We start from the raw sequence: 11,465 nt of genomic DNA, 5'->3' as shown, positions 1-11,465 counted from the left end.
TGGAAGGCAAGGCAAAACACACGGAAAGACCATGCAGCATCTTGGCTATCTTATGGTTTCGTTTCAGACGCTATTGTTGGTACATAGCAGTCCTGACCCGAGGACTGTGCACAAAACCTGCTGTGGTATTTTATAGCAACAATTTTCAACAGCCAAGGTGACCGGGGTTTGCTTTCAGTGACAAGCTTCAAAATATCACCGAGAGATCCGCCGGTCCAAAATCGGAGCCATTACAACATTCTCAGACCATACCTCATCCAAAGCATCAGATATCATGAATGAACCGTTGTGTTCAATTTCGTTGCGTTTTACAACTGCTGGCTACAAAAGAGAGACGATGAAAAGAGGGCCTTCCTAAATCAATGTCGGACCCCAAAACACCAGACGCCTGTACCGTCGCAGCAGCCGATGCCGTTAATGCCGTTGCTGTCTCTTTTTTTACTTGTAACGATCGAACAAATTCTAAGTACGACTGTGCTTCATTGGTATAACCTTCTCGTGTGCTCGCCATGGTGTCGACCAGACCCGTCCCATACCAACCTGCAGACCGAAGATACGAGGAAATCAAGTATAAGTAAGGAATTTAGCTAAGACGAATGTGGTCGTCCTCGCGGGCGCCGGGGCGGTTATCGACCTCGGTAGATGAGTTGGTGAGGGAGAGGTAGGCGGTCCAGGCAATACCGATCGTAGAGACGAAGGGCTACGTAGTGTTAGCATACGTTCCAAGTGTTTCCCGTTCAGCTTTTCAAACTTACCAGTTGGAACTGCATGGGCATCAGGCGGAAGTTGACAACCTGCACGGCAGGCCAGACGATGAAGTTTGCCTTCAACGTGGGAATGTACATGTCGCGCAGCTTGCTCATAACGGCACGGCGTCCACCGCCCTCCGCGACAGTCATGACAGAGAAGAAGCAGAGCAGACCAAAGGGGGCAAAGATGAGCTGATCAAAGGCGACTCTCTGCATGGCAGGGACGAAGGCGCTGGTCTTGGTGATGGGGAAAGTGGCCGACAGGAACTTGAACCAGCGGAACTGGAGGGGCGCCATGCCGAAACCGTAGGCCATGAAGCGAGTCAGGCGCTCGAAGTCGAAGGGGGGAGGCAGGCTGCTGATGTTGGGAATGAGGTCCTTCTCGTAAAAGGGGTTCTTGCGGTCGAGGTCGTGGATTTCGATCGCGATGCCATCGTCCTTGTCGACGCCGCCGGGCTTACGGACGGCCTTCAGGCGAAGGGCGGTAACTGTCTGTGCGGTCGTATCGGCGATGCCACCGAGGATGGCGTTGGTCACCATCATGGTGAGCACTGTTGCGACAATAGAGTCAGTATGGATGATGGATTGTAGTATGGCGAACTCTGGATGTGGGAGCCTTGGAGGCACGTACGTGGCCGTTCATCGTAGTATTGGTTGGACTTGGACACCAACCGGGCGACGAGCGCCATTTCGATAAGAATGATGATTGCGTGAAGCAGTGGCTAACAGTAGGTTCGTAGGTCAGCGCAAAGTTGACTTGATCAGGTGCGGCGCGATAGGCGTAGATGCAAGAGATGCAGCGATAGGAGACAGCGCAAGCGCAAGTGGTAGTACGGAGGTGGCGGACGGGAAAGCAAGACAGCCAAGCAAAGATTCAGATTCAACCGTGTGAGGAATGTTCTAGGGGCAACACGAAAAGCAACGAATGGAGCAGGCAGGTAGGTACGACAGTGCTATGGAAGGGGTTGGCATACGAGGCGTCCATAAATGTATTTGCTGTTGACAGCTCGGACAATGCGACGGCGAGAGAGTTCCCACGACATGGTGACGGATTATACAGAGGAGGCGCCCGGGGTGGGAAAGAGGTTCTAGAAGAAGGAAATGATAAAAAAGAATAATATGAGAGAAGGAGGCGGCGACCGGGCGGTGGTTCGGTTCTGTTGGTTTGTGCTTTTGGCTTCGGGTTGGGGGAGCCGGATCGATAAGGTGCGCCGCTATCGATTCGTTTATTGCCTCTCAGAAGTGAGGTAACGATTTGGCAAGCAAATCGACAGGCGATGGGAGGGATGAAAAATATGGTCGAGGGTGACGAGGACCCTTGGATGTGCTTTCTACAGGCGGAGGCTTCGAAAGGCTGGGTACGGGAAGTGACGAGTGACGAATGACGACACCGTAGCGAGAAAAGGGTACTGATGTGCTTCGTTGTGGCGCACGGGAGGCGGATGATTGGCCGGTATCGCTGGTTTGGGTGATTTGGAGGGGAGGCGACGGAGGTTTTGTTCCCGCTGGTCTGACAGAAAGCAGAAAGACGGTTGACCGAGAGAGTCGGGGAGGCGAGACCGATGAAGCAGCAGCGATGAAGAAGAAGGATCTTCAAACTTGGCGAGAGTAATGTAGGACGGATGCGACGGGGGTTATAATTAGGAGAGGACAGACCAGCGCAGGAAATGGGAGGGACAGGATCTAAAAGAAATGGAGCAATGCAATGGCAGGCACGGCAGGTCATGAAGCGCGCTGCAACCGAGAAAGATTGATCCTGGTTGTTTTTTGCCTCGCTCGAGTGGTAAAGAAGAGGCGGGAATAAGACGATGGAATGGTGCTGCAGGTTTGCTGCTTTGCGTGCTTCAAAGCAATGGAACTTTAAAAGATACAACCGACAAGTATCTTCCTGTCCTCTACCTTACCTTACTGCGGTAGGTATGTCCGTCCACGAAAGGAAGGTGAGGCATCAGCAGAGCTCTTTCCTCCCTCCTGTCTGCGAAATCATCGGCGGATAGTCGGCCCAAGCCACACCTTCCTCAGGATTAACACTGTGTCGTTGGCGCCTTCCGCTTCCCCACAGATCACCATCAGGCAGAACCGCAACCACCCAGGCTGGCTAAAAATGGATCTTGGCCAGTGTCTCAAGGCTCAAGTTTGGACAGAAACATGGGGCAGACAACGACACTGCGGATGGACAGCGGGCCTCAAGAGCTCCCCGACGGGCCCCGACCCTACCGAAGCCGCACCCCTCCGTATGCCGCACAGTGCACTCACCAGCCTACGCCCCCACCAGCTCCTTCCCGCATCCTCCTGGGTCCTCTCACCGTTCAATGCCCATTCAAGGTCGCTCACCACCTCACCTCACTCACTCACTCACTTACACCGACCCTCACAACCTCATTCCTCAGACCAACAGTGTTATGTATTCATCCAAACAACAACCTCATGTGTGAGACACCTTAGTCAGATGGAACAGCACACACCCCCATCCACAAACTTCATCTGTTTCTTCAAACCGACCGACACCCTGCACAGAAACCCCAAACACGACTTTTGCTCTCCCGATCAATGCTCCCGTTTCATACACGCGTACATTCGTGGGGTAACCGCTGTTTTCCACTCCCATCGCATGGCTAGTGACGTACCAGGGTGAAGCTTCTTTATTCACCACTTACTTTCCAACTTAGTACCAGCTTGTCGTGTTTGTGTGCTTGTCAAGCTTTTTCGTTCAAGACCTCCTGTAGAACGGACCGGCGTGTGAACAAGTCACTTGCCTTCTCAACAATCTCATGTGTCCAAAGGCTATGACTATGACGCCCTCCCGCCTCGCGCCCAATCGAAACAGAGTTACGGAACGGCGCTGCAGTGAAAGTATGAGCTTGTTAAACATAGGGGTCCTGCCTAGCAGGATGAACCCTGACCATCTTACCTGATCGCGGCATACCACTTTGTTTAATCTGTCACATTTTGTTTCCCAACGCCTCCCTCCTGCTTAATCTCTCGAGAATAATGGTTGAAAAGTATGAAGAGATGAAGGCACCCTTCGACTGAGTCGGGGCATTCACCGTGTCAATGCTACCATCTACAAGCTGCCGGCCGCCGGCAACGTCAACACCATCGCAACATACTTCCCGGACAGATGCCTCCCTTTTCCGCAACCTGATGCAGCTGGCTTCTCGGGAGCCGGGTAATTGCTGTCAAGTTGAACAGTAGAAAAAAGGGGCTCGCAACTGGTTGATGTGCTAAGTGTTTGAGGGGCACTTTCCATGAAGCCCACTTCAGTCTTTTGCTGTAGCTATCACAATCAAAAGTCACATCAAGTCAAGCATTACCAGTAACAGCAGATTGGCCAGTAAGCTGAGAACAGGAGCAAAAGCATACGGAAGAGAATACTTTCACAGCCTTGTTCACTCAAAGCAGTTAGCACTGACGAGTCAAGTGAGACTTGAGACCATCCCAAGAGCCAATTCAAGTTGAATTCCGTAACCTTCGGGTATTTTTGAATTATCATTAGCATCGAAACTATTCTGTTTCAAGCAGCAGTTCATATCCCCCTGCCACTTGCGACTACTGCTCTTGTGCCCATGCTCAACAGCAGCTATCCGAAGTCCGGACCGCAGCTCTTCAGACTTCAACCTAGACCTCCCTGTTCTCAGTGCGACGCACCGGCCTACTTTTCCAAGTAGACATTGACAGACGAGCGCGAGTATCCAAACGTCTTGGGCCACTGGCTGTAATCCGGCTCAAACAAGACGGCGTCGTTGCAGTCACTTCCCAAGCTCGTGTTGTTCAACCACGCTATCAAAAGAGTCAGCATCTCAGTTCACAACCAGTAAACAGAAAAGAGTAGTGCTCACCAGGCTCCCAGTACCAAACACCCTGTCCAAGACCCTTGGGCGTCTCCCTCACAGTCTTGAGCAGCTTCTTCATCCACTGCACCTGACCATCAACATTATACGGGATACTCGGCTCCGACGACTCGGGGATCGGGTTCCACTGCCCGTTGCAGATGGCAGGGTAATCCGTCTCGACAACCTGCATCGGCTTGCCGTACTTCTCTCCGAGCACCTTGAGCGTGTTCTTGAGGTTCGCAAACGTCGCCGACGTGCCGTAGAACGGGTAAAAGCTAAACCCGAAGCTGTCCCACGCCGACAGCGGTACCCCGTTGTCGACGAGCGCGCCGTACCACCGCTCCTGCAGCGTCAGGTTCCAGCCGTTGTCGAGGTGGATCATGACCTCGGGCTTGGGCACGCCCGCGCACGTCGCGTCTTTCACGCCCGCCCGCGCGGCCTTGTAGAGCGTCGCAAAGTTGGTAAAGTTCTTGACCAGCGCCGACCACGGCTGCACGTCGACGTTCACCTGGCCGAGAGGCCACAGCGTGCCGTGGCGGAGCTCGTTGCCTAATGACACAATATCCAGCGTCACGCCGGCGTCCTTGAAGGCGACGAGCGTCTCGCGGACGTAGTTGCGCAGCGTGCCGGCCAGGGGCTCCAGCTGCGTCGGCCACGCCGCGGGCAGCGGCTGCTTCTGCGGGTCGGCCCAGCTGTCGGCGAAGTGGAAGTCCAAGAAGATGCGCTGGCCCTTGGCCTGGAAGCGCTTGGCCAGGTCGATGGTGTAGTTGAGGCCGTAGGTGCCGTCAGGCGGGTTCACCCACAGGCGGAGGCGGACGGCGTTCATACCGCCGTCGGCGAGGATGTCGTCGGCCGGGCGAGTCGCGTTGCCGCGCGCCGTGTCAATGTAGATGTTTTGGTTCTCCTCGAGCATCTTGAGAGAGCTCAGGTCGTGGCCTTTGTAGAAAAAGGGCTTGCCGTGACCGGGGCCGGGGCTGTTTGCGTTTCTTCATGTTAGCCTCCTGTTATCATTGTTCTAGTGCCTCAAGGTGTGTGTTTTCGGTGTAAGTGATGAAATTAAGTGGTGAGAACGTACTTGACGGGCTCCGGGGCCGGAACAGCCGTGGCCAGAGCCGTGAGGCTGAGGAGAGAGAGCAACTTCATGATGAGATGATATCACAGCGGTTGAGACACACAAAGAGCCAATTCTCCAGCCCTTCCCTCGACGACGCAACAGCCGTGTTATATATCAATCGCAACAACCCCCTCACCGCCCACCGGGCTAGGCATCAGGTCGAACCATGATTTCACCACTCTGGCAAGGGTTCAAAATAAACGCAAGCGAGCTGTCAGTCGTTACGGGTCTCGGCAATCTCTGTGTTTTTCCTTTCTCTTCTCGGGCCAATGTGACCATTCGACGGAAGATTTCCAAAGGGCAGAAGCACTCAAGACGGCAGGCAAAGCAGCAGCTGACAGAATGGAGACGGCCCGAACTGCGGGGACTCATCGCGGGGTTACCGGGGGAGACCCCAGACTCGGCACGCTGACGATTGGTGCGCCTGCGCGAGCTGGAGGTGGTGGACCCCTGCTCGCCCGCAATTTTCGGATATTGTGCCTCCAACGAGTTACAGTAGCAACAATAGCTTCGTTGGTCTGGCTGGGGGTGCCAAGTTCCAGCAGTCTGGGCCTCGACGTGGGTGGCCGTTGGCATCATCAGGTGACGGGGGCGGGGATGAAGCTTCGAGAAAAACATATGGGAATTGGGGGGCCCAGCCAACGTGCCAGCCTCTCCCAGACCTTGAACCAATCCTTTCACGGCCCTCTCGGAACTCTCAACCGAGGTTTATCACGTCGAAGCTCCGGATATTGATATAGCCTTGATAATTACGTTCCATTTGTGGTTAAGCTTAACCATCGGCTAAGACGCGGGTCCAGTCGAACTTCCTCCATTTCTTCTTGAAACCCTCGACTCTCCGGTCACCCTTGTTCCACCGTCCTTGTTTCTTGATCACGTCCGGGCCGACGTCTAGGATGCCCCCGATTATCTCCCTTGCAAAAAGGTCTCCTCTCGGCCAGCGGTCAGAGTTCTCGACAATGTGCCCGAGGCCGCCGTCGAGCGTGAACCACGCGTGAAAGTAGGGCATTTCTTTTGCGATGCTCCTCCGGAACGCCATCCTGCCCATGCCATCTCTTGCCTTGGCGGCCGTGTCAATGATCTTCCGGTGCTGCGACCACTCATCTTCCGTGGTGAGGAAGGCCTCTTTAAAGTAGGCCGGAGCCGTCGCGCCCTCTTCGTACGGGATCGGCACAGCCATCATGGCCGCATGGAGATGCCTCTGCGGCGTGGCCGCATTCTCGTAGAAAATGACTTCTTGGCCCTTTTCGTGGTACATTCTCGTCAGAGACTTCATAAAGTTTCGAATTTCTTCCCATTCGTCGTCGTCACACTCCAGCAGGTTCTTGCGGTGTGCCATGGGTGTAATCACAGCGCCGCCTTCGCTGACCTCAGGTTCCGTAGGCAGCGTCAGGAATACGCGCGTAGCAAGAGAGATGACCGGTGCCAGAGGAGGCTGTCCCTTGTCTTCGTGATGGCACAACGGACAATTATCCAGAATCCGTGACACCTTTTGATATTCGTTGACGGCCACATTCTTGAGGTTGACCTCGGACTTGTGAACTCGCTTGGCAAGCTTGTCCGCATTCTCGTCCATGTAATCGAGGTCGTCGTCAAACTTGCCATCCTTGGCAATGCGCTCAGCGAGCCGCATACCTTCGCCGCCTGCTTGACCGCGGGTCCTGCGCTCCTCGCGAACCATGTCTTCGATTGACATGTCCTCGTTGGCTTCAACGTTCCCGCGCTCCCGCCCACGCTTGTTTTCGATGGCCTTGACCTCACCACGAGTCCCTGCCAGCATTCGGTTATCCATGACACCAAGAACAACAGACTGCGGCCCGTTCGTAGCAAAATTTGCTGCGGCTTGATTGTACTCGGCTTCCAATTTGGCAGCATCCGGTGATCTGCGAAGCTTCGCCTTCATCATCTGAGCTCGCAATCTGTTCAAGGCGGTCTGGTCCATGGGCATATGCTGCATGGCATTGTCGGGTATGATGACGCCCTGCTCCACATCGTGGGTATCGTCTCGTGCGGCGGGTGTCTCGTCTTGTCGGTGTTTCTCCATGCGCTCGCGATAAAGGTCTCCCGTAGGCTTCTCCTTACCCGCGTAACCACTTCCATACACCTTGCGCCTGTCCATCTCGATCTTTTCCTCTCTCGCGTCGTCGAATTCTTGCAAATCACCAAATCTCTCCAGAGCAACATCTTCAACCGACCGGCCAGACTCCTCAGCCATGGAGTAGACACCCTTAAGCTTCGTCAAGCGCCACTGAGAGCCATTGTCTCCGAATTTGTAATTGACCGTCCGCTCTTTTGCCGCGGCCTTCTCATCCGATGTCGGAATATTCTCCACTTCAGCGAAGTCTCTGTTGATTTCTCTGTCGTGAATGACTCTCGGAGTCTCTTCCTTTGGTGGTGGCTTAACCTCCTTCTGTTTCCGCTGGACGTAGTCGATGTCAAGGGCCGACGGCGCAGTCATCCAAGAATCGCGCATGAGCGGTGCCTCTGCATTCTTGGAGTTTTGCGGTGTTTCTTCGTCCGGAATAGGCAAGTCCTCTTTCGGATCTGATGTCTTTTCGTGGGTGTCCGTCCGCCGCTCCTCGTCGTCCTTTTCATGACGAGAGCGCTTGTGTCTGTGACCATCATCCCCATCTTCTTCATGGCGACGGGATCTGTGCTGTCGATGCCTGTCGTGGTCTCGGTCGCGGTCGCCATCTCGACTCCGGTGTGTATCGCGATCGCGTTCCCGATGTCTGTCAGAAGACCGATCGCGGTGATGGTGATGGTGACTGCGCTGCTTCTTCCTCTGTCGACGCTCTTCTTTCTCGCGCTCGATGCGCTCCTTCTCGCCCTTCTCTGCTGCCAGGGCCTTTTCGAATTCGTCGAGGCCGTCCATCATTGCTGTGCCTAGAGGTGGGAAGCTTGCTAGTTGACGATGGAGCTACCAGCTGCAATCACCTGTTTTTCTGCAGGTTCCCTAAACGAATTGGCGACGCGGGAGGAACGTCACTTTCCCAGCACGGGCCATCAAGATTCTGGCAATGACAGGGGGTGTCTGATTAGGTAGTCGTTATGTACAACTTACAGGGGGGTTTCGTTCATTCCGACGCCCCGCGCGGGGCACTCAGCTCTTGCAACTCTTCCAGAACTTTTTTCTTAGCGACCGCCCGTAAGAGAACCAAACACTCCGTGGAAGAGCCGCACGCGAATTTCCATCACCACATCAGAATGGCTTCAACATCCGCAGAAACCCCCGCCGAGAATGCGGCCACCCAGACCCCGACTGCCATCGTCGTCGTCGGCATGGCCGGTAAGGAATACACAACCTCGTCTTGCGCTCAGTGTGTCGCTGACCAATACTACCAGGCTCAGGCAAGACGACCTTTATGCGACGCATCAACTCATACCTGCACGGCAAGCAAGATCCTCCCTACGTTATCAACCTGGATCCCGCGGTGCTCAACGTCCCTTTCGAAAGCAACATTGACATCCGCGACTCGGTGAACTATGAGGAGGTCATGAAGCAGTACAACCTGGGGCCGAACGGTGGTATCCTGACGTCCCTAAACCTCTTCGCGACAAAGGTCGATCAAATCGTCAACCTGCTCGACAAGCGTGCTGCGCCAGACCCTGCAAACCCCGACAAGAAGCCCATCAAGAACATCCTTGTCGATACGCGTACGTCTGCTGAATACTTAGGCAGACTCTCTCTTTACTAACACTGCCGCAGCCGGACAAATTGAGGTTTTCGTTTGGTCCGCCAGTGGAACCATTCTTCTCGAGTCTCTCGCGTCCTCCTTCCCGACCGTCATCGCCTACGTTATCGATACCCCTCGAACCACCTCCACGAGCACATTCATGTCCAACATGCTGTACGCTTGCAGTATTCTCTACAAGACCAAGCTCCCCATGATCTTGGTCTTCAACAAGACCGACGTGCAAGACGCAACGTTTGCCAAGGAGTGGATGACGGATTTCGAGGCGTTCCAGCAAGCTCTCCAGCAAGACGAGATGAGCGACGTCATTGGCGGCTACGAAACGTCTGAGGGTGGCAGCGGCGGCTCCGGCTACATGGGCAGTCTCCTCAACTCCATGAGTCTCATGCTCGAGGAGTTCTACTCCCACCTCAGCTTTGTCCCCGTCAGCTCCCGCCTCGGAACGGGCATGGACGAGTTCTTCGCTGCGGTGGAGGAGAAGGCCGAGGAATTCAAGCAGGACTACCTCCCCGAGCTGAAGCGCAGGCGCGAGGAGCGTGAAGAAAAGAAGCGTCTGGCCCGCGATCACGAAGTGGAGAAGATGATGAAGGGTATGTCGGTGGACGCAGGCAAGAAGCCAATGGTTGTCAAGCCCGTCGACGACGATGACGATGGCGTTGATGTCGCCAGCGATGTGGACGACGACGACATGCCGGATGACGAGGATGACCGCGAGGGCCTTCAGGCCCGGTACGAGGCGGCTATGGAGGCTGAGGGCGACTCCATCATGGCTGATGGCAGTTTTGCAAAGTACCTGCACACGCGACCGACATGAGACGTCACAGCACACACGCGCGGGTCACATTTATTTGATATAGAATGAACGAACAACTGGGCAAGGGGATGGCGTTTTAGATGGTTGCTGCATTATCATGAGATACCTCGAAAAGAAAAAAAGGAGAAGGAACAGGTGCAGAAGAATGCCTTGCTCTATGAATTGATTTTGGCCCCCCAACCTTGAACTCCCCAGCCCTTGCGCATCACATGCGTTGTGGCTTTGCTTTGATAGTTGGCTGTTTGTCATACATGTCCCTCGTATGAGACTCTTTCCCTGCTGAAGAATATGCGGCTCTCTTGCAGGCAGCCAAGACTCTCTTCCCATGCAGTCTCGAGTCTACCACTTCGTGTGTCATCCAATTCCGACTCTCGAATGCGCAGCACCACATCGCTACTGCTGTCCCGCTCCTCCAGCGTACACACGTCGCGCGAATATCAAATCCTCTCCCTACATCTTTTCTCCAATCATCTCGCCTCGAACTGAACCATTCTATCCCACACAGTCAGTCTACGCCGTCTCCATGGCATGTAAGAACTCACCTCTTGGTCCGTTCCTTGTAAAGAATACGACAACCGCACTCCTTGCATCTGATGGGATCGGCGCGACGCAACTGGAACTTGAGACCGCAATCGCCGCAGAGATATTGCATCTGGGGGCCCTCGGAGCCGTAAGACTGATAGGCGGCGGCGCTGGGCGCGGAGGCGGCGCCAGCGGTGGGGACTTGGTAGGCTTCGCGGGACATGTTGTGGTGGTTTGTATCCTTCGAAGGGGTAGAGTGCGGCGGCGGAGAGATTCGTTGCGTTCGGGTGGGAATGGCGCGTCGGATATTGAAGTTTTGGCGATTTTCTTCAAAGAGGCGGCGGGATTGGAAATGCAGGCAGAAGGCGTGGTGGGGCTGGGATGACAATTTGTCAGGCGGTGAAGGCGCATAGAAACGGCAGAAAAAAGAAGAATGTTGGGCGGTGTGAAGCCGGTGGTGGAGCTCTGGTGAATCAGGAGGGGCGTCTAAGGTAAGCTGGCCCACTTCCCGAGGTTATCGCTTGCTATCCGCACCTTTCCCCGTAAGTTACCTACCTCGCTGCCCTGATTTCCTGGGGGAGAGAGAGCTTCCCGGTGGTTTGGAAGAAACATCTCTTGGACGCCGTAGCTTGCCCAACAAACCTCACGTCTTTCGCATCGCCCTCTAGATTTCGGTTCTTTCCTCGCTAGTCTGATAGAATTCCTTCGAACTCTGTAATACTTTCAAAGCGACGACAC

The 11,465-nt window shown here is 54.6% G+C and overlaps 6 protein-coding genes across 6 annotated transcripts; 2 read left to right on the top strand and 4 right to left on the bottom strand.

Moving 5' to 3' along the window:
• Nucleotides 1-583: 583 nt before the first annotated feature.
• Nucleotides 584-1,792, bottom strand: CCOS01_04062 (Mpv17/PMP22 family protein; the record flags this gene model as incomplete). Its single annotated transcript, XM_060452245.1, has 4 exons — nt 584-700; nt 756-1,300; nt 1,381-1,471; nt 1,724-1,792. 4 exons carry the CDS (start codon nt 1,790-1,792, stop codon nt 584-586), a joined length of 822 nt encoding a protein of 273 aa, XP_060316203.1.
• Nucleotides 1,793-2,853: 1,061 nt separating this feature from the next.
• On the top strand, nt 2,854-3,384 carry CCOS01_04061 (uncharacterized protein; the record flags this gene model as incomplete). The annotated part of the gene is made up of 1 exon (XM_060452244.1): nt 2,854-3,384. The coding sequence occupies one exon, from the start codon at nt 2,854-2,856 to the stop codon at nt 3,382-3,384; it is 531 nt and encodes a 176-aa protein (XP_060316202.1).
• A 1,017-nt stretch (nt 3,385-4,401) lies between these two features.
• On the bottom strand, nt 4,402-5,725 carry CCOS01_04060 (glycosyl hydrolase family 53; the record flags this gene model as incomplete). Its single annotated transcript, XM_060452243.1, has 3 exons — nt 4,402-4,529; nt 4,589-5,556; nt 5,658-5,725. The coding sequence occupies 3 exons, from the start codon at nt 5,723-5,725 to the stop codon at nt 4,402-4,404; spliced, it is 1,164 nt and encodes a 387-aa protein (XP_060316201.1).
• Nucleotides 5,726-6,468: 743 nt separating this feature from the next.
• CCOS01_04059 (uncharacterized protein) lies at nt 6,469-8,574 on the bottom strand (the record flags this gene model as incomplete). Its single annotated transcript, XM_060452242.1, has 1 exon — nt 6,469-8,574. One exon carries the CDS (start codon nt 8,572-8,574, stop codon nt 6,469-6,471), a length of 2,106 nt encoding a protein of 701 aa, XP_060316200.1.
• A 329-nt stretch (nt 8,575-8,903) lies between these two features.
• On the top strand, nt 8,904-10,205 carry CCOS01_04058 (uncharacterized protein; the record flags this gene model as incomplete). Its single annotated transcript, XM_060452241.1, has 3 exons — nt 8,904-8,985; nt 9,042-9,353; nt 9,406-10,205. The coding sequence occupies 3 exons, from the start codon at nt 8,904-8,906 to the stop codon at nt 10,203-10,205; spliced, it is 1,194 nt and encodes a 397-aa protein (XP_060316199.1).
• Nucleotides 10,206-10,672: 467 nt separating this feature from the next.
• On the bottom strand, nt 10,673-10,950 carry CCOS01_04057 (DNA directed RNA polymerase; the record flags this gene model as incomplete). Its single annotated transcript, XM_060452240.1, has 2 exons — nt 10,673-10,697; nt 10,748-10,950. 2 exons carry the CDS (start codon nt 10,948-10,950, stop codon nt 10,673-10,675), a joined length of 228 nt encoding a protein of 75 aa, XP_060316198.1.
• Between the last annotated feature and the right edge of the window lie 515 nt (nt 10,951-11,465).

Source organism: Colletotrichum costaricense (genome assembly GCF_030867565.1).
Source record: "Colletotrichum costaricense strain IMI 309622 chromosome Unknown Scaffold_4.1, whole genome shotgun sequence".
NCBI classification, from domain to species: domain Eukaryota; kingdom Fungi; phylum Ascomycota; class Sordariomycetes; order Glomerellales; family Glomerellaceae; genus Colletotrichum; species Colletotrichum costaricense.
This window is presented reverse-complemented; position numbering and strand designations above follow the sequence as displayed.